At 44.4% G+C, this 25,579-nt stretch overlaps 1 protein-coding gene across 2 annotated transcripts; it reads right to left on the minus strand.

The window, feature by feature from the left end:
• Positions 1-239: 239 nt before the first annotated feature.
• FTCD (formimidoyltransferase cyclodeaminase) lies at positions 240-25,361 on the minus strand. 2 transcript variants are annotated; one of them, XM_081924294.1, is made up of 14 exons: positions 25,212-25,361; positions 22,559-22,742; positions 16,748-16,876; positions 14,174-14,262; positions 12,382-12,561; positions 11,370-11,507; positions 10,365-10,496; positions 8,650-8,711; positions 7,820-7,949; positions 6,090-6,251; positions 4,806-4,849; positions 3,435-3,573; positions 2,262-2,357; positions 240-782 (listed from the first exon to the last, which is right to left on the minus strand). In XM_081924294.1, the coding sequence occupies exons 1-14, from the start codon at positions 25,287-25,289 to the stop codon at positions 696-698; spliced, it is 1,650 nt and encodes a 549-aa protein (XP_081780420.1). In that variant the 5' UTR covers positions 25,290-25,361; the 3' UTR covers positions 240-695. The 2 variants fall into 2 exon arrangements, with proteins under 2 accessions (XP_081780420.1, XP_081780421.1); XM_081924295.1 differs by having other exon boundaries at positions 22,559-22,796; positions 25,212-25,351.
• Positions 25,362-25,579: the final 218 nt, after the last annotated feature.

Below are 25,579 nucleotides of genomic sequence, written 5' to 3' on the forward strand. Positions count from 1 at the left end.
AGAGCAGCTGCCTTGCTGCACATACAGGACAAGGAAACATATTTGCTCACAACTAGTGCTATTTTTCTGGAAAGAGGGGTGCCGGAACTCATCCTGGACGCCTCCCTCGTTTTTTCAGAATGGCAATGGGGCCCACCTGAGAGGTTCCAGCTGAAAGAAAGTCCTGCTTGCAACCTTTCAGAGCTCAGAAATCAGTGTGCTAGCTGGATCTATTAATGACTCACTTTAGGCACGGCATATAACACAGTTCTTTATAGCTTTATTGGGAAAGGAAATCATTGTGAGTAAATCCAGGCAAAACCAATCGTTAGACTGATCAATACAACACACAGATACTACCGACTTCTGAGTTAGAGCAAGCACAATGCAATGAAATTGGGCTCTGATACATTGGACATTTTATGTATAACAAGCATTTACTAGAACACGGAGCAATTTGAAATGCATTCTCCTGTTAGCCTGGTGGTGTGGGTGGGGCTACTTTGGTTCAAGGGGGTGACCAAGAGCAACAAGCCCCATGCTGCCACCAAGGAAGCAATGTGCAAGACTAGAATTGGGGCACATGGAACTTTGCATTTGCAGTTGTAGAACAGAAATCACAAGCGCGTCTGCAGGTCTATCTACATACAACCTGGCAATACTACAATTGGTTCTTATACATCCATAGAAAAGCAGTTCCTGATATGAAGAACCATTCACATTGTCCGCTTCTCCAGCTGATGTAGCACAAACGCAGTACTTTTCTTGGCTTCCTCTAAAAAGTGGGAAAGTTTCCCTTGCACCTACACGGAACAGAAGAGTTAAAATTGTGTGAAGCACAAATGCATGAAGCAGCACAAATGCATGAAGCAGTATGTGTGCAGGGGACAGAGTCTTCAAGCCATAACCCAACCTTCCCATGTAAGGACTACAATCCCCAGGCTCACCCGTGGCTTACCCAAGCCTGTACAAACAAGGGGTGGGCCATGTGACTTGAGGGACTCTGGTCCCTGACCTCATTCGTGGCACAGACAGAGCCAGCCCAAGACCCTTGGGCACCTGAGGCCAAACATCCCCCTCTGCCGCCCCACAGATCCAGCCTCTGAAGTGCCCCTGCTGTGGCTTCTCCTTGGAACTGGGCGGGGAGAGGGGACTCCATAAGGGCCACCTGCCACAAGGGGGAGTGACACTCCACAAGGATTTCTGCTCAAGGAAAAACCCTGGCAGAGATTTGCTGCCCGGAAGGGACATGGCACTCTGGCCACTGGTGTGCCCGTGTGTGGTGGCACCTTGTGTGCTGCAGAGGGTGCAGCGGGTCCTTGGGGCCTGATCTTCTGCCCCTGTGGATCCTACTGCCTGAGGCAGTTGCTTCACCCTGCCCCACTGGCAGGCAGGCCCTGACCACAGTCATAGAGTTGGAAGAGACCTCAGGATTGGGGGAAGGTAGGGAAGAGTTAAACCTCCTCTCCCCACAAGCTGTGGTCCCAATTCAAAATGCCTGCCCCCACCCCGTCCCAGCTTAATATTACATTTAACATTAATATTAGCCCCACACAACACACAAGAAACGCATTTAAGGCCATGTGTAGCTAGTTAGGTTGCCTCCCCACTTCCACACATGTTCAGAGTTTGAAGAATAAGGAGGGTCAGATGGACCTTTTGTGACAATTCCCTTAGTGCAGGCATGGCCAAACTTGGCCCTTCAGCTGTTTTGGGGACTACAATTCCCATCATCCTTGACCACTGGTCCTGTTAGCTAGGGATGATGGGAGTTGTAGTCCCCAAACAGGTGGAGGGCCAAGTTTGGCCATGCCTGCCTTAGTGCCTGTTTGCAGCAGATTATAGGGAAGGGAGTACATCCGACCAACGCCAGTTATCCTCTGACATTTGCAGCTCTCTGAATTTTGCAATGCAGATTTCCAGTCAAGTAGCATGCACAAAATGCATATATTAGGGTAAAGTATGTGTGTATTAGTAAAAATAACGTACACAAACACATTATATGTTAGGGGAAATTGCTTTTGAAAAATGTGTATATTCAGATAAAATTGTCCTAAAATGCTAAAGAATTTCCATGAGGATTTTTTTTTGGAGGGGGGAGGGGGAGAAATAAATTGTAAGCTATTGGTGGAAATATGGGAAAGCAAATTTAAGACTGCAAAAAATAGAAATTGGGAGAACTGAAAATATATTTGATTTGCCTGTATGAACAATGCCAGAGACACAGCACTTAATTAGAGTTTAACATAGTCCCTGGAGCAGAAAGCCTGAGGATTTCTTACCTCTTGCTTAAAGCCTTCATCTGTTATATCTTTCAGGTTGGTGACAACATTGAAATAGGCACCAAACACACCAGCTTCTAAAGCTTTAGCTGCCACCTGTAGACAAAGCACACAGAGGAGGCCTGTGACTTCAAACACCATCAGTAAAAGATTCAGGTCACTATGAACCACTGAAAACCACCCAAACCAGCAACTGGTAAGAGCATTCTGGAGCTCAAGCACTTAAAAGGCTAGGCTTCTATTATGCTTTACATTACCCAGGTCCATGTTTGTACGTATTTATGTATTAACATTTATATACAACCCTCTTGTAAGGGTGGTTCACAAGATAAAAATAGTAATTTATCTATTTTATGGTTTGCTGAGACATTACTACTTTCATCTGTAGCCTGAAGATGCTATCTCCTTGTAGCACATTTCAGCCCAAGGACTCCTTTTTAGGTCTACATAAAATCTACACACACAGTATAACTGACAATAATATATATATGTGTGTGTGTGTGAAATTTGTTTGTTCTCTTTACGTTTGGACACCTCTTAAGATATTGTAACCAAATTTTGCATGATGGTTCCTTAAATCAAGGAGCAGATTTTCATCTATGTTTGGACAAAATGGGATGCCATTTTGAATCAAGATGGTGGACTGAACCTTTCAAAACTGCAGTTTTAAACCACCAATTTCAAAACAGCAGTGATAAAATGTAATTATCTGCCATGTCTAAGGCAACTTTTAGCATACAAAATGCTTTGCAATTCCTATATAATCTACAATTATGTAATCAGTGCATCATATTTATTTATTTAAAAGCTTAAACTGCCCTTCATTGACAGAATCCCAGGCTGGTTTTCCAAATAAAATTAAAACCTGACTAAATATAAATTTTAGACTAAATATAATTCAAATGATTTAAAAAAAAAAAACAGAACAGAGACATTATTTGATTATTTTATTCATTCATTCATTCATCCCCCACTTTTTCTCCTCACAGGGACTCAAGGTTTACAGATAAAATAAGAACAGTTTAAAAATGGGGGTGGGGTTAAAAAACAACTATGGTAAGCCGTAATAGAATGAAAACTACTCACATATATCTAAAAGATCTATTAAAAAGATAAAACAGGTACACAGCCCTTTTAAAGGAATGCTTCTCATCCACCAAATACTTATTATACCTGTATATCTGATTTGCAGGCTATATTTCCTTGCTGAGCCATTTCTTTTAAAAGGGGCCACAAAGAATGAACTTTTTCTGCCAGTGAAAAGGGAACACCAACTGCACTTTTCAGACCCAGCTGCATGGCTGCTGTCCGCCTGCAAGAGAATAAATAGACAAAAGTAGGTATATACCAAATATATTTCTAGTTAATTCAACTTGAAATATACTCAGAGTCGCAAAGTGATTTCATGCTCTTTATTCAGCTCATAGTGGTGAGGAGGAATGAATGAAAGTCCCCTCAAAGTATCTGCTTTATATACATTATTTACACAATGGGCTGCACATGATTGGCTAATTCTGGAATTCTACTGTAAGCCAATCAGGTTGTGGATTCACTTCTATCTGGAGCATGATTGGGTGGTTCCTGCCAACTAGTCATACTGCTGCATTGTTCTAAGACCAATCAGACTGCTGCATTCTGAATCCTATTGTTCTAGGATCAATCAGACTGCTGCCTTTTGGATCCTATTGTTCTAGGACCAATCAGACTGCTGCAGTTTGGATCCTATTCAATTCAGTACATAACACAACTGGAAATCACAAACAAGGAAATGATACCTAAAAGACACATTGCAGAGGGGAACAGCGGCAGCAAAGAGTCTTCCAACACCTTAAAAATTAACAGACACATTTGGACAAGTCTTTTGGTGACAGTTGCTCAGAAGGCAATGGACTCCGGGCCCCCTAAGCTAATGCCACCCTAAATTAAGGCCCCACAAGGTTAGCATGGAAGGCTCTTTGATCCATGAGCAAAAAGGAGGGGAGAGAGGAAGTTAACATTTCAATAACAATAATGATTTTGTCATTTGTACCCCACCATCTGGGTGGCTTTCTCCTTTTTCCTGCAGCCACCGTTGTGTGTCACCTCACCAACTGTTCCAGAGGTTCCCCCAAATCCTCTGTAGAGAGAGGGGTGCAGGCTGTGTGCACAGGGAACGGAGAATCAGTGAAAACTGCCTGACCTCATTCAAGTAATATTTAATCAAAAAAGAGCTGCCATGAGTCCGTTTAGCTGCATCTACATTCCACCCTCTCTTTCAATAACTGCAAGACATTGAAGGGATCTCTTCATAGCATTTGGGCCAACATGTCCATATATCACACGCTTTAAGTGATATATAGACTTTTTTGATTGTCCATTGATTGTCCATTGAGCATGACTAACAGTGGCTATATCGCTCTGAACAGGTGTAGAAGCCACTGCTTATTCCAGGTATCTGTAGATGTATGAGAGGAGCTAAGGGAAATTCAGCAACCAGGTACATAGAAAAGATTATTTAGTAGCCATAATTGTTAAACAGATGGAAAGTGAGATATTGATACATACCTTTCTTTCTCCTCAGGTGTGTTCTTAGGGAGCTTCATAGCAGCCTAAGGTGAAGGGAGAAAAACATATTTACTTAACTGTGTCCAGTAGTTATTCAGGCTATGAGAACTGCTTCCCAGTATCTTCCACTTTGCCCATCGTAGAGCCACCTGTTTACAGAACAAGGCCCAAGCTGCACCCAGACAGACAAGGCTGCACTCTTTTTTAAAAAAATATTTAATCATTTTTTCAATACAAACAACAACCACAAAAAACACATACAACAAAAACCACAATAACACTAATAACACAATTTAACATTTCAGATTTGAGTGCTATGACTACACCTTTTTAACAATATTTCCCCCCCTCTCCTCCCCCTACTTCCCACCACTGTCCGCCTTATCACTTAAATATTCCTTCCAGATTTCTTCATATTTATCCATTCTTAATTTGCGGTGACATGCAATCCGTTTGTATGTAGCTAGTCTGTCCCTATTATCAATCCATGTGCTCAGTGGAATCTTTTTGTGGCTCTTCTAATTCATCAAAACAAGTTTTTTTGCATGGTACATCCATTTTTTTTTTTTTAACCCATTGTAATCTCCCACGTTTCCGGTATATAATTTAGAATTAAATTCAATTCCCCTAAATAACAATTTCTTTTTTTTAGTCTTGCTATATATATCTTCACCTCGCACCAAAATGATCTTATCATCAGGCAGTTAATCATCATATGTACTAAGTTCGCATCTGTACTCCCACATCTCCAGCAGTTGTCTGCATTTGTTATTTTCTTCTGGTAAAGTCAAGGCTGCCCTTTGCGGCAGGACATTTCCATCCCTCCCTGTCCCGGGATTTACCTTTCTACATTTGTCATTCCAATCACCATTCCAGGTGACTGAAATGAAATCACATCACCGATAATAATTACAAATTGTTCCAGATCCTCAAACTATTACCTTTCCTGTTCAATGCAGAGAGAGAGAGACGTGTTGCGGAAGATAACAAGGGGGTAAAGAATGCAGGAGGAATTCCACTGTCAAAAAGAGGAGTTTGGATTTGGATTTGATATCCCACTTTATCACTACCCTAAGGAGTCTCAAAGCGGCTAACAATCTCTTTTTCCCTTCCTGCCCCACAACAAACACTCTGTGAGGTGAGTGGGGCTGAGAGACTTCAAAGAAGTGTGACTAGCCCAAGGTCACCCAGCAGCTGCATGAGGAGGAGCGGGGAAGCGAACCCGGTTCACCAGATTACGAGTCCACCGCTCTTAACCACTACAACACACTGGCTCTCACTCACCATGTAGCTGCTGAAAGCCAGAGAGTCTGTGTCCACCAGGACTAGCAGCTCCTTCATGGCCTGATGGAATGGAGGAATCAGCCGCCTCATGACTGGGTCCAGATCCTCAAACTGACGCTTCCCGTAGGTCATCAGCCCCACCATGCAGCCCAGCGCTGCCCCCTAGAAGTAAAATAAATGAAACAATTAAGAACAGATTTACACCCTTAATCAGTACAATGAACGGGTTTGTATAAGCCAGGAGAAGTGGGACCTTTGCCAAATGCAACTTACTTCTCAGTAAACATATATTGATTGTTTGCTTATTATTGCATTTATGTGGCTCTCCCCTTCCCCATTTCATCCTCACGACAACCCTCTGAGATGGCTTCTCAGCCTTTTGGCTAAGATCATGTGTAGTTAAGCTGAGAGGCAGTGACTGGCCCAGCGTCCCCCACTGAGCTCTCCCACTGGGTGGGGGATTTGAAGCCTGGTCTCCCAGATCCTAGTCCAGCACTGTAACCATTCCAACCCACTGGATCTTGGAGATCAGCATCCGAGTGTGGTACGGGGAGAATGAAAAACACCATTTTAAACTCTGCATCTAGCTGATTCCTGAAAAGCAATGCTTTAGCAGTATTAAAGGGTCCTGATATGGAAACAATCAAATATAACAAGTGCTCCCTTCTTCCACATCTCCTGTTCACCTCTCGCATAATGTGCTTGAGACGAGAAACTGGCAGGGAAGAGGTGCTTCCCACAATAAGCTTTGATTCGCCACTAAAGTTTTCTGACCGATCTGTGCTTTTGTGTAAATAAGGAACTGGAAACAGTAACCAACTTCAGCTTCATGGGATTTTTGCAAAGTATAATTGTTCAATTGTACATTGAAATGGAAAATAACTCTGTATGTGTACTGCTAACTGCATATCATGTAAACTTCCACTGTAGTTAAACAAAGGAGTTGCAGAGAGCCTAACAGGTTGATAATTAACTTAAAATGTATCTCTGCAACTCTTTGACGAGGTGTTTAACTTTAGATCACATGATAAGTATTCAGCTACAAATCTCCATTTTGTGGGAGTTGGATCTTTGTCCTTAAGCACCAGAGAAGAAAGGACATGTGCCAATGGTCTCTCTCTCTCTCAGGCTGTAATGAAAGCTGTGGGAGAGTCAGAGCTTTGTGTTCTGCTCTGTTTGAAGTAATTTCATATTTCTAAGAGGCTGTACCTGTGCTTAGACAAGCACATGATTCTATGCAACTATTTAGATGTATAACAACAACAACAGCAGCAGCAACAACAACAATTTATTTATACCCTGCCCATCTGGCTGGGTTTCCCCTGCCACTCTGGGGAACATTATTGTTTGGAGTGGTCTGTTTCAGAACAAATTCTGTAAGTTAAGCTTTGGAACCATATTTTTGGACTGCACAATTTTTATTTCAATAAGAGTCAGTTTTTATTCACCTTACTGTTTCCATATGTGCAATATTAATAAACACAATAATTTTTCCTCTCCTTCCAACCCGAGGCTAAGAGAAACATTGCTTTAATGGGAATAGGGCAAGCAGAAATGGCACTGTCCGATGACGCCCTGATTTAGGTGATATCAATACTCTCAATGCAGATAACACTACTTTTGACTAAATTCAAGTCTCCCATCTGGACTTGGAGGCCAGCCCTGTCTGATTTATGTGCAAGGTGCACACGCAATCTATATAACATAATAAAAACAAGTGGCTCATGTACCAAAGAAGACATCGCTGCTGCTACGGATCCTCCTCCAGGAGCAGCTGACCTGGCACCAACTTTCTGCACAAAAGTGTGAAGAGGCAAGGATATCAGGCAGCCGCTCTCTTTGCCATCCTGCACCATATCCCTTCGGAAGACAAGAAGGACATAGGAAAAGCACACTCACGTACATCAAGAGAGGAGAACGCACCTCTCTGCCATGTGTAGGATGGTAACTCTTTTGCAAAGATTCAAAGTAGCACTTACAATGTTAGCAGAATACAGCCCAATGACCAGATGCTTTTCGCTAGCATTGTCCCTGGTGAACCAAGAGCAGGGAGGATTGCTTTGTCTCTTCTAGGAATTGGTCTTGCATTCTCTAAGCAAAACTCACTCCCTTGAAAATGTGATGGCACATGAAACCGTTTAATTACATCTCAAGCAGGTGGGGCAAATCTGACTCAAAACCTCACAAACCTCCCCCAGATTAGGGCTGGGCATTCATGTGACCCTCAAACTGCCAGTGAGCATCTCTGGAAGCAAAGAGCAACACACAGGTGCCAGACTTTGACCTGACACAAATAAGGAAATGTAGGGAAGCCAGTGGCCCATTGCTTCCTTCCTTTCAAGCTAGCACATGGGTCACCCCAACCCCAGACTCGCTTGCCCACAGCTTCCCAGCACTTCCCATGGTCCTGTTTGCAATGGAAACGGATGTAAGACAAGCTAGTGAACTTCCCGGAGCATCGTGTGGTGCAGGCCTGCACCCAACCCAGCCAAGCTTGCCAAATGTACGGTGCCCAGCAAACAAGCAAAGTATGGAAGGAGGACAATGAAAACATCCGTACTCAATGATGCGCTCCTTGGGATTGAAAGGAGACAAAGAGTCCAGCCCCAGTCGGTTGATTACCTGAGAATGGAAAATGAATAGAGATTCACTTCACTAAACAGAAACTGAAATAATCTGGGGAATACAAAATTGGTGGGGAGGGGTTTCAGATCTTCAAGACAATTACTTGATAAAACAGTGCAGTTCATCCCACAAACTGTCTCTCCATTTTGAGAGAGTGTGTGATCTATTTATTTTTGTACAAGTGTTTGTACCTCCTTTAAAAAAAAGTATAATGACATTCCACACCATAAACAGAACTTTCAAGCTGTTCCACTTCTCAGGCATATCCTTGCCCCACCCCCTTTTTTCATTTATTTATATGTCTATCTCTTCCATTCCCAAGAGTCTGAGTGTCTATCAAAATTCAAAATGTGCTTCCTGCAGAACAGATGAAATAATTCTCAGATTTGTTCAGAATCCCCCCATTCTTTCTTTAACTTCAAAAACTATTTGTTCGTTTGAGTCCGCCCTTCAACTCAAAGGCTTCTAGGTTCACACCACACTTCAATATAAATATAAAAATAACAACTACATTAAAATATACCATACATATAGTTATGGGATTTTTTTGGCCAGGGGCAGGCTGAAGCCCCCTTCTAATTCTTGGAAGTGCCATGCTAGCTTCCTGGTGAGGTGATAGCCTGGGTGATGGGCCATTAAGGGGAAGGAAGGAAGGAGGCAGCTGGAGCCACATGCAGAACCTCGCCAGCCCACTTGGCTGCTGCCACCTCCTGGTCCCTCGCAGCAGTGGCTTGCTGGCCAGAGCCTCAATCCACCTGCAGTATCTCACCCCTCCCTTGGGCAGTGAGGCTCTGTAAGGACTTTTCCTCAAGAAGAAGTCCTTGTGGAATCTTGCTCCCCCCGCCCCCATACCAAAACAAGGGGACAGGAAAAAAGCAGCGAGTGGGCAGCGGGGTGTGTGTTTTGCCTCAGGTGCCAAAATGTCTCGGAGCGGTGCTGGTCACAGTTTAGGGATGGAAAAGACTGATGCCAACTCATGGTTTATCACATGCAGTGCTGCTTCCATTCTACTGCAGCTTGTAATGCGTCTCATTATCCCCTATGGCAGAATTTTACATAATTTATTATGTTACTATTACATTATTCCACAACATTTATTTCAATGCAAAGGAAATTTAATGCAAATGGAGAAGTAGTAATCAATTATGTATAATCTGCAGACTGTCAACAACAGCAACAGCTGCCACTAATCATATTTTCTGAATGGATTTCTGTTCTTCACTCGGGGTGAATAAGCAAAACCAGGGAATTTCTGCTCCTGTTGCCATCAGAATTCTCTACATCCGTCCCACATGTCAACCATTCTCACTATATAGTAAGGCAAAAACACAGTGAGCCAGTTGCAAAACAGAGTGAAAGTATGTGTGGAAAAGGAGAATCCTACTACAGTGGTACCTTGGGTTAAGAACTTAATTCGTTCTGGAGGTCCGTTCTTAACCTAAAACTGTTCTTAACCTGAGACACCACTTTAGCTAATGGGGCCTCCTGCTGCCGCTGCGCCACCGCCGCGCAATTTCTGTTCTCATCCTGAAGCAGAGTTCTTAACCCGAGGTACTATTTCTGGGTTAGCGGAGTCTGTAACCTGAAGCGTATGTAACCCGAGGTACCACTGTACAGTAATACATTTCATAGGATACTCAAGTAGGTTACCAGTCTGATTTTATGCTCCTCCTCAAGGATGAATAGATTTTCTTTGTTAATATAATATTCTGCTGCATCCAGCATGGCCTTTTTGGGGACCAGACCCACCAGCTGAGATCCCACCACTGGCAAATTGAGATCCTAGAAACAAGAACAGGGATTTGACATCAGTCCAGCACAACCCCAGGGATCCAGACACACGCTCAGAGGTACAAGTCTCTGGCAGAGATGCAACATCATCAAATGATGCTTAGGTTTCTACCACCACAAGTTCACACTACTGCATAGACTAGAAAATAATCCAAATAACCCAAGACTCTCAATACAGAAATGTTCTCAAATAACACTCAGAGAAGAAGGTATAACCAATGCAATCTCAGCCTGCAAGCAATGCTTTTCCAGTTCATAAGAAGCCGAGCATGTTTTGAAAGGTTTGAAGGCCTGGAAGTGGGATCGTTTGTCTGGTATCTTTAGTGCCAAGCAAAAACCCCAGTCCTAACCCTTGTGGACTCGTAGGTGGTCATTGCTGTGTGAGGGCTCTTTGAGGACAGGCAAAGCTCGCCCACTGTGTTTGGGGCACAGGGAAGAGAGGGTAACCCCCATGCTACCTAGGCAAAAAGGAGAGGTGTCCCTTTCTTCTGGTGCCATACTGGGGAATATTTGGCTTACATATGCAATTGAGCAGCAGTCCCTTCCCTCTCTTCCCCTGCTGTTCTGCAGCGTTTGCAGCAGAGGGCAGGAAGTGAGCTAAAGGGCCAGGCAGCCCCCAGATCCCCTGCTCTTAGCCCAGCTGCCAATGCCTACGTAAACTGGTAGCTCGCTCTCTCTCTCTCTTTGTGTGCTTTGCTGCAATCAATTCTTCTGTAACCAGAGAGCAGCTCCATAAAAGTAAGCCAAAGGCACAGCTGCAAGAGCTTTGGGCTGCAACTCCTTGCTCCCGACACATTTCACCCCAAAGGTCTTAGCTCAGGTCATCTCTGAGATGCTCTGGCGCGACCTCCTTGTCCAGCTCACCTGGGCATCCTTGCAGACCTCCTCATAGACGGTGTGGAGGGCCGTGGTCTCAAAGTCCAGCAAATTTGCAGAAACCTGAGCAATATTCTCCTCGTCCAAGTACCAGCCCATGCCTTGCACCTGCTTCAGTCGCCCAGGCTACAAAGCGCAAACAGGAGCAAGAATTTCAACCATAAGGTGGGAAGCTGGCAAACAGGAGCCAAGCACTTCCTGTCTTCTTAACCCCAGCAGCCAAAAGCTAACATTCCTATCATATTCCTACCAGATTTTAAAGTTCCTACCCCATTCCCAAAATATTCTTGTTTTGAGACTCTTCATGTTTTCACTTCCTCACATATCCAAATGACAACAAGGAATCCTGTGGCACTTTAAAGATTATTATAGCATGAGGGCTGATGGACTGGAGTCTGCTTCATCAGCTACCCTTAAGGAAGCAGAGGAAAGAGCTGTAAATTGTAGGCAGTGGCATAGCGTGGGTTGTCAGCACCCGGGGCAAGGCAAGTAATTTGTGCCCCCTAACCCGTGGATTTGCGCCCCCTAACCCTAACCCCCAGATGTTGCACCCGGTGCGGCCGGGCCCCCCAGCACCCCCCACGCTACGCCACTGATTGTAGGGACCAAAAGACCACAGCAAAAGTCTAACCAGTCTTAGGAGCATATAGTTCACTCCTTTGGTTCCATCTTCCCAGCCTAGGACTTTTGTCTTTTCCCAGGAGACCCTGAAAAGAAGATTCAAAACCCTCAGGCCTTGATTCCTGGCTGCTCTGGCGCAAGCTGCCAGTTTCAGTGAGCAATGAGTGAACTCATATGTTCCCCCTGCCATCATCTGTGGCCTGCAGAGAGGCACAACTCTATGCATGTAGTGGGGTAAAAATGAAGAGTAATACAGGGTTAGTGATTACGGGAGGAAATTGGGGAGATCTCTCCTTTCCTTGCCCTTTTCTGAATTGTGGGAGGATTCCAATGGGAGGGGGGAATCTGCAAGCCAATTCTTCCCTGGACACAGGAATACCTGGTCCTTTCCGCGGCCTTGCTCCCGAATGTTCAGGGCTATCCGGTGTGCCAGCTCCTTTGTACACAGCAAATTGATGTTGTAGGCTATGAGGAATGTCCGTGCGCCTGTTACTGTGGCCCCCCATCTTGGAACAAAGGTTGCAGAGCCAAAATCAGGAGCCCATTCTGGGTTTTTCAGCTAAAAATCCAAAACAAAGAAAAAGAGGGGGTTGTAATATTCCAGTAATAATAACAATTTCACTGTTAGATAGACCCAGAGCCAGACAGCGGGCTTGCTGGGCAGTGTCACACTCCAGAGATATTTGTTACCTTGAGAACTGTGATGTGTGGTGATGAATGCAAATGATTATCGTGTTTACTGTCTGCTCTTGGTTTGTCAGTGGGCCCTATCACGGACTAAGGATGCACAGGAGAGCATGGGCTCCGTGGTGAGGACTGTGAAAGGGAAACATAGGCGCCGACTCCATGGGGCCTGAGGGGGCCCGAGCCCCCTCAAAAATTCGTTTGGGGGGCTCTGCCCCCCCAATAATTTAAGAAAATTATTAGTTATATTATGCTTTGTAAAATCACAAAATTATGTTGGTATTTTTTATTTTCCTTGTTTGACGATAGTTACCTTTTAAAATACATTCAGTAATGAGTTAAAACAAAGCCACTCCTGATCTAGAGAGGGGGTGGGGTTGCGGGCTCTCGACCCATCAACAATCTCGCAGGGCTGGCGTCAGCGAGAAGCGGGGATTCCCCCTAGCTCATTAATATTCACCGCCCACGGCGGCAGCCAATCGGCTGCCGCAAAGGGCGGGCCCTCACAGGTTCACTTAAGGTCGGGGCAGCCCGGGGCTCGCCCCTTTCGTTCCCCCAGCAGCAGCGGTTTGGAGGTCTTGGGCCCCCCCAATATTTTTTATAAGTCGGTATGGGCCCCCGCCCCCCCAATATTTTTTATAAGTCGGCGCCCCTGAAGGGAAAGCAGCACAGTCCTCAGTCTAGTCAGAAAAATCATTTGGAACACTTTCACCTGGGGATTCCTGCACTGGAATTTATTCATGCAACTTTTTTCTTGAGATTAAATCAACACAGTTTTATATTTACAGTAGCTCTTTAAAATACAGTGGTACCTCGGGTTAAGAACTTAATTCGTTCTGGAGGTCCGTTCTTAACCTCAAACTGTTCTTAACCTGAGGTACCACTTTAGCTAATGGGGCCTCCTCCTGCCGCCGCGCCATTTCTGTTCTCATCCTGAAGCAAAGTTCTTAACCCGAGGTACTATTTCTGGGTTAGCAGAGTCTGCAACCTGAAGTGTCTGCAACCTGAAGCATCTGTAACCCGAGGTACCACTGTAGGAACTTACATTCTGAACTAATGTGTTCAAAGAAATTTGCCTGAGTGGCCATGTGTATTCTGAATGTTCTTCTCATTTCTATTAAAAGGAATCTGTAAGTCAAATCTGATGCAAATCCCATGGAGAAATACATCCAGTGAAGCTGGACTGCAGAATCCACATGGACATTGCAGGAATGATTCATGAGCAGGTGTCTCCACTCTGTGCACACACAAGTACTGGGAGAGACTTGCTCACGCTTTAGCAACTAGTACAACAGTAAGCAGGAGCTTGAAGCAGCAGCTGTGGTAGTTCCATTATGCCAGCTGTGCTGTAACCATAAACCAGCTCCATCCAATAAAATCTGAGCATCCCTTCTTAAAATGCCTCCATTGCTACCCAGACTAGGGCACTGACCGCTGATCTAAGGGTTGGCAGTAGAGCTGTTGTTGCAAGCAACACCTAGTCTTACTTTCTCAGGGAGGGCTTCATATTCTCCTGCTCGGATGGCTGGCAAGGATATTCTGCTCTCCTTCAGAGCTGCTTTGCCATAGAGATACACTGCAAAAGAGAGGCAGATTTACCGAGAAAGCACATGGAGCCAGTCAGGGAGTTGCCAGGCTGCAACCTAAAGAAGCTGGTTTTGCAGGACTCAAGAGTCAGGAGGAGAGGAGGGAACAGGAGGCCTGGTTCCAGGTTTGGGGAGACCCTGGGGAAAGGAGACTGCAGGGGGCTCCCTTCCATTGACAGCCCCACCTCTTGAACTCTGTGGTGCAACCAGCTTGCTGCCTGTTAAGTTGTGAGTGAACATATCAGACGACACAGCGATTCTCCAAACAGCTCTTGTTTATTCACAGGTCAGAACAGAACTGAACTGAAGGGTTCAGCCAGCCTGCTTACAACGTAACTGTACAACTTTCTGTAACTATCCAATCACTGAACGTCACTTTCGATCCCTTATTTGCATATGTGGACCTGAGTGAAAACTATCTACAGTATCCCCCTGCTGGCCCAGGGTGAGAACTTCAGTACATAACACTGCCCCATGGTGCTGGGACCAATCAGGGAATGCTGGGAAACTTGTGAGTTGTGTACTGCATCCCAGGGGTTAGCTGGGTCTTTGTGTGATTGCCGTTAGGGGTACACAAATAAGCCAGACATACCTACTGAGAATGCTGGCTTGTGGTGTAATTCAAAAAACGCTGCATCCACACAAGCTACTCACAGCCAGATGGGCACTGGCCAGGAGCTGGGTTGCAACAGATTTATTTCAAGAAGTTTCCAGCCGCACAACGGTGCATGGGACTCACTGCTTTCCAGAGCACCTCACACCACTCAGCAAATGCAGGAGGTCATTGTGTGGTGGGGGCAGCTTGGATCACATCTCCTGCCCCTTCCCTGCCCCTGGCAGGGGTGTCTAACTGCACAGGAAACCTTTATTAGGCATTACAAATATAGGCCATCCTAAAACAGTCATATAAAATTTTAAAATATATCCAAATAAGTAGCCATGTAAAAATATGTAATAACAAGGATTTTCATTGCAGTTTCTTCCCGCTAAATAGTGCCATTCACCACTGAGAGACACTACTATTAATGACCTTCCCCCAGGTGGGATACCTGGAGGTCTCCGCCTACCTCAGTCAGTTGCCCAATCCCGCCTGGGCAGGCGTTGCCAAGGTGATCAGGCCAGGTAGGGGGAGGGACTACCTGCCCACACAATAGGGGGAGGATCTTACCTGGGAATCGCCCTACCCACCCTCAGTTAAGACTTATTTTGCAGGTTAACCTCTTCTCCACAGGTACGCGGGTGCTGCTACGTCAAGGTCGCTGTTGAAGGGCCGGAAAGGAATTCCCCTGCATTGGCAGGTTTCGCCTTTACCGTAGCAAAACGTAACAACTTTGGCGGTATCAGGCCTTGGGCGGAATCCTTTAGTCTATCTTCCCTGAATGGGGGGGCATGCAGCAGTGACACATGCCCCCCTCCTCTTTGCGGCGGCGATACCAGGGTTCCCCGTTAAATGGGTTGTTTGAGGGGAGGCTTTGGTCGTACGCCTAGAGGTCGTCATTGCTCTGCTCTGCGACGGCGGCGTAACGGGGGCAGGCTCTCTCTGCTTGAACATATGTTCTCCAGAGCCAGCCCATTCCCCCCCACACACACACTGGATAACCCAGATGTTCCCCAGATCCCTGGCGGGGGACTGGGAGGGATAAACGCCCAATGCCTGAGCCAACGTCTACCCACATCTGAAATATATTAAAGTTGTGGCCAATTTTAATCCTATAGCACGTTGTCTTGAGTCGCTATTCCACACGGGGTTTGGGGGACTCTGCCTGTCCATGCAATAAAAACTTAGCCGCCTTTGCAGTTACTTCCAGGTTAACGCCAGACAGATAGAATCTGATATTTCCATTGTGCCGTGATGTTAGACTACCCAGAAAAGGTGATAGCACAGGGAACCAACACACATATTGACCAGCATGCATAGGTTCATAACATACATTCCCTACCAATGGCACATATAGAGTCTGTGTGCAAAGGCTCCCTGGGCAGATATCCCCATGGAGACCAGGTCCAGTGGACACCATCCAACGTCCCCAGCACACTTTATCTGGAATGTCTGTGCACATTGCATGTGCCAAAACATCAAGGCAATGTAGGGTACAAACCTGCCCATAAGAAGAAGGGAGAACTAAATGAGGAGAGAGGTGGCTATTTTGTCTTCTGATGTTCATATAGGAACACACCACACAATACGGTCTGTGACCGTAATAAGGTTCATTCATTCATTCATTCACCACAAGCTGGGTTAATTGCAAATCAAACATTATTCTTCACAAGGACTGGGGGCCTCCAGAGTTGACCACCCTTCTTAATCAGCTCTCCAGGAGCTGACCACATGGGTCACAGCTGTTTACCTTAAAGGTGCCACATGCCAGATATTTAGTTGATAAGGCATACATTACAGTGGCCAACAGAGATTTTTGAAGGAATTTCACTTCGTGGCCTGGAGTGACCAGGTGCTGTCATGCAAACCCAACTCACCTGGCACATGCAGTTCACCTGCTAAACGCTTCCCAAACAGATTGGCACACTGGACACATTCTTCCATAGTAACATTCCTCACTGGGATGAAGGGGCAAACATCTAGGGCTCCCATCCGAGGATGTTCACCTAGGAGAGGAAGGCAGTCCTTCAGAAACATGCAGGAAATCAGAAGGAAGGAAAACAGTGTGGTGTTTGCCCCCAGGATGCATCAAGGAAAGAGTTAAAAATGGGTGTGATGTGATTGGCCAGTGAGAATGCGAGGGGGGAGTAAAAGATAGAGTGGGAGGATTTGAAAAGACAGTTGAGGTTTGGGAGTTGAGGGTTGTCAGTTGGGAGTTGAGGCTTTGGTGTTGGAGAAGGAAGAGGGAGGCTTAGGTGTGGGTTGGCAGAGTTGTATTGTGAGAGAGTGAGAGGAATTGTTAGGGAGTTAGACAGATAGTTGGGAATAATTCAGTTTGGAGTTGTTAGGAACTAAGATTTAAGAAGCTGACAAGAGAAAAATAAACCGAAACCATACGCTTATTCCTGCACTTAAAATTAAACTTGATTATTGATGTTAACAACTGTCTGGACTCCGTGTGTCCCCGTGAGAAGCGGGGTGGTGGCAGCGAAGAAAGCAACCCGCAGTGGTGGCACAGGGTCAATAGACCGTGAAACGTCCGGGCGCCCTGTGTGATCACCACAACAGCAATTTTGGGAAAGAGAATATAAAATACAGAGAAACCTGGACTTTACAAGAAGCTGCATTTGAATACAAAGAGTCATTGAACCTCATGGACAGAGTAACTGGTTAAGTGGAATATATTTTAGGATAAAAAGTTAAAGGTAAAGGTAAAGGTACCCCTGCCCATACGGGCCAGTCTTGTCAGACTCTGGGGTTGTGCGCCCATCTCACTTAAGAGGCCAGGGGCCAGCGCTGTCCGGAGACACTTCCGGGTCACGTGGCCAGCGTGACAAAGCTGCATCTGGCGAGCCAGAGCCGCACACGGAAACGCCGTTTACCTTCCCGCTGGTAAGCGGTCCCTATTTATCTACTTGCACCCGGAGGTGCTTTCGAACTGCTAGGTTGGCAGGCGCTGGGACCGAGCAGCGGGAGCGCACCCCGCCACAGGGATTCGAACCGCCGACCTTTCGATCGGCAAGTCCTAGGTGCTGAGGCTTTAACCCACAGCGCCACCTGCGTCCCCTAGGATAAAAAGTTACTCACCACAAATTCAAGCCTATGCCTCAAAAAAATCCATTAGAAATACATCACAGATATTTGTCCCATATACTAGTGTTTGGTACAGTATTTTAGTAACATCATCTTGTTACTAAAGAGGACAAAAGTTTAGTAAGTACACAGGAGTGACTTGGGGTCAGCTACATCGTTCCCATGCTTGCCATTTTCGCATACACAAGCCCCAACCTTCAACAGGAAAAACGGGCAGTGCCCCAAGACCCTTCAGCAGGTGGTGTCATCTGAAAAAGGTTTGCCTCTTGGACCATGATCTCCACTTCCTTGAGGAAGGACTTCTCATGGTGGTTGGCAAGAACCTGATCGGGAGAGCTTTAAACTAAATCCTGAGGGAGACAACATTCCAGAAGACAGAAGAACACCTGGTACTGGGGATAATAGCTTCACTGGTGCACAGGAAACTGAGGTGGTGCTACAGAAACCTGCTAAAGGACAGGAAACTACTAGAAGGAAGCAGATGGAGGGAATGACTCATAGTTTTATCTGTATACTAATTCACAGAGTATGGGAAACAAGCAAGATGAATTGGAACTCTTAATACAGGATGGCAAATATGAACTAACAGGCGTTACTGAAACCTGATGGATGAGACTCATGACTGGAAGGTAGGAATTGAGGGGTATAACTTGCTCAAAAGCAATAGACCAAACAGGAAGGGAGGAGGAGGAGGAACATTATATGTAAAGGATGTGTACACTTGTGAAGAAATCCATGACCTGGAACATCAAAAGCTGTATATGGGTAAAAATTGTAGGAGAGAGAAACAACAGTGACCTTCCTGTGAGTGTCTGCTATAGACCTCCAAGCCAGACTGAAGACTTGGATGATGCTTTCCTAGAGCAGATTACCAGACATTCAAAATGGAGAGATATGGTAGTCATGGGAGACTAAAATTACCCAAATATCTGTTGGAACTCAATGCAAGGTCCAACAAATTCCTCCATTGCCTCACTGACACTTTCATTTCCCAGAAGGTGGAAGAAGCAACAAGGGGGTCATCTATCTTGGACCTGGTCCTCACCAACAGGGAAGAACTGATTGACGAAGTAGAAGTACTCAGAAACTTGGGAATAAGTGATCGTGTCCGCTTTGGTTTCATGATACTGAGGCAAGGGAGGTTGGATAGTCATCTGTCATGGATGCTTTAGCTGATATTTTTGCATTGCAGGGGGTTGGACTGGATGACCATTGGGGTCCCTTCCAATTCTACAATTCTATGATTTAGGAAGTGTATGGTAAATTGTAAAGCAATTTGTGTATCAAAAGCAACCTAAAGATGAAATATTGGGGAGTGGATTATCGGGGAATGGGACAATCTGATAAAAGAAAATGGAGAATATTTCTGTATGGAGCTCCCCGGAGATCCACTCCCCAAGGAGAAAGGGAAGAAAATATGCAAGAAACCAACAAGGGACAGGGATGCGTGCAAGTATAAACAGGAACAAGAGAACCTGCAGAGGGGGCATAGTAGGGACTTGAGAGCCTCTGATATTAGAACACCCGATTGATGGATAGAACACAATGATGTAAGGACTGACAGTATCCAAAACCAGGAAGAAGGGACGTTGGACAAAGTTAGAATGAGAATCTCTTTTTTATAAACTATTTTACTTTTGGAATTAGTGTAATACTAATGAAATACTAAAATGTGCTGGAAAGGAATTAATTGGCTTTAGCAGAAAGGTTTGAAGGAGTTAAGCTTAAATATGGTTTAAATTCCAAAATTTAAGGTTTAGAAGGTAAAACAAGATTAAAGAAATTAATGGTAAATTGAACTGTAAAATTTTTAAATGGTAATGATGTTGAAATGAAACGAAACAGTTCTAATAATAAGGTAAAATAAGAATTTGTAAGAATGGATTGATATTAGATGAAAATTTGAAGTAATAAATAATCAAGGGTAAAATACAGAGGGTATGAATTTGCTGAACCAATTTTTAAATGGAATACAAAAAAGGGAGGTGAGAGGAAGTCAGGAAAATAAGTAAATGAATGGTAAGAAATTGAAAAGAGGGATTTTTATTTTTTTTATTTTCCTTTTTATTTTTTTATGCTAAATTTTGGTTTTTGTATTTTTTTGTGCCTTTTTACTTTTCTGTCTATTGTTTTGTAACCTTTTCTCTGTTAAAATCTAATAAAATATCATTTAAAAAAAAGCAACCTAAAGATGAGTTACAGTGGTACCTCAGGTTACATACACTTCAGGTTACAGACTCCGCTAACCCAGAAATAGTGCTTCAGGTTAAGAACTTTGCTTCAGGATGAGAACAGAAATCGTGGTCTAGCGGCGCAGCGGCAGCAGGAGGCCCCATTAGCTAAAGTGGTGCTTCGGGTTAAGAACAGTTTCAGGTTAAGTACGGACCTCCGGAACGAATTAAGTACTTAACCCGAGGTACCACTGTATTTGTACTGAGGCCTGTTGTGGACTTGTGTTACATTTTCCGCCTAAAGATTCCTTTTTATGGGTTTCAGTGACAGGCTTTCAGGGACACATGACCTCTCCTCTTGAATCCACAGATGGGTAAGTAAGACGATTGTAAGGTTGTGTAACTTGGAATAAATTGGAAATGATTCTCATGAGGCTCAGAGGTGAATACTTATTTATTGATTGCATTTGTTTACTGCATTTGTTTATTTGTTACTTACTCAAGGAGCTCAGGCTAACACACAGGAGAGTAACTGCATTGCTCTCATGAACTGGCTGGGTGCAGAGGATTGGTGGGAGGCACCAGCCAGGAAACCCCCAAGGGAACCCCCAGGGGGAGAAGGCTCAGAGCCAGGGAGTGGGATGATGATGCCTGGTCAGATGGAGAAGAGGGAGCAGACTGGGAGGAGGTGGTGCTGGAAGTTGGAGAGGCAACAGGGTTTAGTGAGCAGAGAGAGGCTGTGGCAGAGATAAGTCTAGATTCAGAGGCAGAAGAGGAGGCTGGAGAAGAACTAGTTTCCCTCCCTACTGGTCTCCCAGTATGAAGAGGGCAGAACGAAGACAGACAAGGCAGAGAAGTCTCAGGCTGTTTGGGAAGGACATGGTGGAGGTGGAGTCTTAGGGAGCTGTGGGAAGACAGGGACCTTCAGTCCTTGCAACCGACTCATTGGAGGAAGATCTACTGGGGAGAATTATTGGGCTCACTGGGTTTGAGCTGTTCTGGTTTCATTGCACAGAGTTAACTTCCCTGACACTGGTGTTTTTATGCTGACCTACTATTGACTCCGGCTTCTGACAATTGTATCCTTACAGCAACTTCACAAGGTAGGTTATGCTGAAAGGAGAAAAGGAGAAGAGTGACTAGTGGGGTGCCACAGGGTTCTGTCTTGGGCCCGGTCTTATTCAACATCTTTATCAACGACTTGGATGATGGACTCAAGGGCATCTTGATCAAATTTGCAGATGACACCAAACTGGGAGGGGTGGCTAACACCCCAGAGGACAGGATCACACTTCAAAACGACCTTGACAGATTAGAGAACTGGGCCAAAACAAACAAGATGAATTTTAACAGGGAGAAATGTAAAGTATTGCACTTGGGCAAAAAAAAAAAAAATGAGAGCCACAAATACAAGATGGGTGACACCTGGCTTGAGAGCAGTACATGTGAAAAGGATCTAGGAGTCTTGGTTGACCACAAACTTGACATGAGCCAACGGTGTGACGCGGCAGCTAAAAAAGCCAATGCAATTCTGGGCTGCATCAATAGGAGTATAGCATCTAGATCAAGGGAAGTAATAGTGCCACTGTATTCTGCTCTGGTCAGACCTCACCTGGAGTACTGTGTCCAGTTCTGGGCACCACAGTTCAAGAAGGACACTGACAAACTGGAACGTGTCCAGAGGAGGGCAACCGAAATGGTCAAAGGCCGGGAAACGATGCCTTATGAGGAACGGCTAAGGGAGCTGGGCATGTTTAGCCTGGAGAAGAGGAGGTTAAGGGGTGATATGATAGCCATGTTCAAATATATAAAAGGATGTCACATAGAAGAGGGAGAAAGGTTGTTTTCTGCTGCTCCAAAGAACCGGACACGGAGCAATGGATCCAAACTACAAGAAAGAAGATTCCACCTAAACATTAGGAAGAACTTCCTGACAGTAAGAGCTGTTTGACAGTGGAATTTGCTGCCAAGGAGTGTGGTGGAGTCTCCTTCTTTGGAGGCCTTTAAGCAGAGGCTTGACAACCATATGTCAGGACTGCTCTGATGGTGTTTCCTGCTTGGCAGGGGGTTGGACTCAATGGCCCTTGTGGTCTCTTTCAACTCTATGATTCTATGAGGAACTTGTCCAAGGCCACCTGGTTTTCCTGGCTGATCTTTCAACCTGGTTCCATAGGCCCCACCTTAACTATCAGAATCCAGAGAGTTCGCATGTAGAAATGCCTAGTGCTGTGGGATCCCAAATTCCATTCCTTTATAGGTACACATTGCCTCTCACAGGTTATTTATAGTTTCTTCCGGATCTAGGACAAAACAAGCTGCTCAGAGTATGAGGAGGGCTGCAAAGTAGTTGAACAAGGCGCCATCAATAAAAACTTGTTTGGCTGTCTTACTCTCTATGATTAACACTTATCTCACTCTGATTACCTTTATGTTTTGCCATGTCGATATGTTGAAAAGCTGTTCTGGCCGCATTCAGTGCACCTTCAATTATATCTTCAGGACTTCCTACGAAGGTGTAAACGGTCCGATTGGTGGAAGGGCCCGCATCCACATCCAGGAGCATGCAGCCCTCGGTCTGAGAGATGGCCTTGGCAATCTCATCTATCACCTGTGCAGAGCAGAGCCTGTTAGAGCGCATGGACCTCATGCTCATGGCTTCAGACTATTCAGGGAGCAAGCAAATCCACTGATCAAAGAGTGCAGTCCATGCGTGTGCATAGTGTGCAGGTGACCAAGTCAGGGTTGTTATTATTTAGAACATTTGTATACCCCCTTTATCCAGTGTGATTCACAACACAGAATTATAATATAAGAACCACAAAATACATAATGGCTGAAGCGCGCGCACACCTGCCAACGAGCTCAGGGAAAAGTAGCTCTGCCATTTGTGCTCTTTGGACTGGCTGCTGGTTGTGGGATCACAAGCAACTTAAAGCAGCTTTGCAGGTCTTTCAGAATGGATTTGCTTATAAAGTGACAACTCTTTAAGTGAATAAATGCTCATGTCACATTTTAAAAAATAAAAAGAGGAAACCCATTCCTAGTGATCCCTAACATAGGATTTTGCCTTTTCCTGCTGCATGTTAAATTGATGTATTGTTCACATCAACATCAAATGAGATCTCCGTTACAATCCAAAGATCTCTTTCCTGTTTGGTTATACTAGTCTTGCCTTTTGTGGGATTAGGTGCATTAGTTTCATTTGGCACATGCAGACCTGTTTGGGAGAGCAAGGGGAGGGGGAGAGGCTGAAGACCAATGGCGTAGCATGGGGGGTGCAGGGGGGCGGCCGCACCGGGCGCAACATCTGGGGGGGCGCACTCGCACTCGCAGCTCTCTGCCCCTACCTGGCGCACTCAGGGCTAGGGGGCGCAAATTACTTGCCTTGCCCCGGGTGCTGACAACCCACGCTACGCCACTGCTGAAGACACTTGGAATCCAGCTGTTTCCCTTTTTCCAAGTAGACCACCATGAGGCAGTGGGAATCCCATATCCCTTGACAGACACATCGGTGGGAGCAGGCCGAGAAAAGGAAATCAGACTGGGCACCTATTGCTAGTGGGCTACCTTACTGGGGGGCTGGCATTGTCGACTGATGGTGCTGCTGAAACAAAAAAGCCCTGTAAGCTCAAGTGAGTCTGCCTGATATGAAGGTACCGGTATATTTAGTGGGTTTATTGGGTGTGTTAGTTAATTTTATATCACCTTTGTACTATTTTTGTACTATTTTATTTAAAAAAAATTTATCACACACACCCCAGACTTCCCCCAGCTCCTCTCTCTGGTTTATCAGCACATGTTATTCTCTGCATGTTATAAAACTGTATATTTTTGTACTATTTTATAACTGACCAGCAGCCTTGTACAGTACTTGGTATTGCATGGGGATTCTAAGAAACAAACAAAAAAAATCCATGCAGTTTTGAAGTCAGTGCAGTTATGAGAGATTCAGTCCACTGTCTGGCATTCAATATGGCGTCTGATTGTATCCCGTCCAACCCTTTCTACCCTATATAATAGAGGCAGGGCGGGTTTTGTGTTTGCTATCTAGGTTGGGCAGCAAGAGAAAACAAGAGGTTAATGGTGGTGATGTTATGCAGGAGGTTGGAAGGACACAGAGAGAGGGGAGATATTTCCATTTTTTTTGAAACGATATAAAAGATTAGGTTAAAATTGATTTTTTAATTGGTGAAACAAGAATGTAAAATTATAGTACATTAAGATAAATTATTAGGATAAAAACCAAGCTGGAAAGGATTTGCTGAAATATTTAATTGAACTAGAATACAAAAAAGGGAGGTGTGAGGAGGTCAGGGAAACAAGTAAATGAAAGACAAGACATGGAAAGATGGAAATGTTTTTAATTGTTTTTACTTTTCTGTATTTTGTATTTTCTGTTCTCTTTTTTAAAAAAATTTAATTTCTTTTTTCTCATTTTTGTAACTTTTTTGAAACTTTAATAAATATTATTTTTTTAAAAAAGATATTTCCATTTTTTCTTCCTTCTCTGTGTGATCATGTGTTTTTTCTGAATAAAGCAAAAGAGTTTCAGTGAAACAAAGCTGCTAAGAAGCTTCTCCACCACACGCCCAGCCAAGTGCAGATGGGCTTATAATCTTGTAAAGTAGCATGCAAAAGTAATATGCATTCACTTTATTTTTAAAAAAATGCAGGTAAACCCTGAGAAGAAATCTCCTTCCAAAAGCATTGCATTTGCATGTCAAATCATTAAATTTTACCCCAAACATTGTATTTTCAATTTTTACAATATTTACACTTAGAAGTATTTCCCCCCCTCCTCTCCCTTTTAATTTGATTTTTGCTGTTGTTTATATTAAACTTAGGTTTTATTAATAGAAGATTAAAGTTTTGTTCTGATACTTATGGGGTTAGAATTTCAGTACCCCTGTAAAACTGTTTTCAAAATTAATTTCTCATGGACAGGTGATTCAAATATGCTTTGAACTCAGACTTGCAAAACTAATTTAGACAGGGGAAAAATAGATTTTGTGGTTTAACCAGTATTATATTGCCACACAAGGAACTGTCTTTATACAAAAACCAATTCTGAACTTACCTCTTTGTTGTTGCCTTCAGAAAAATTGGGGACACACTCCACTAATTTTGACATTGCTCTGTTTATGTTTTCTTTCATAGAGTTGTGGGGAGTCCTGGATGATTTCCCCCTCTTCTGCTCTGGGTGACAAAATGGAACTATGGGATCAGGAAACTCTCTGGCTTAAAGCCAATGACCTTCCTCTACCTCTGGGATTTCTCATTAACTATTCCAAACAGCCCTCCATGGCACTTTGGACTGTCCTCTCTGCTTCTGAAGCCTGTCTTCATCATTGGTCATCATCCCACAGCAGCACATTGTCCCTTAAAGTAAAATGCTGCCTCGAAAACAGTCAAACTATTCTCACAAGAATTCACCCCACAGTTATA

Source organism: Podarcis melisellensis, assembly GCF_964234715.1.
Source record: "Podarcis melisellensis genome assembly, chromosome: 1".
NCBI classification, from domain to species: domain Eukaryota; kingdom Metazoa; phylum Chordata; class Lepidosauria; order Squamata; family Lacertidae; genus Podarcis; species Podarcis melisellensis.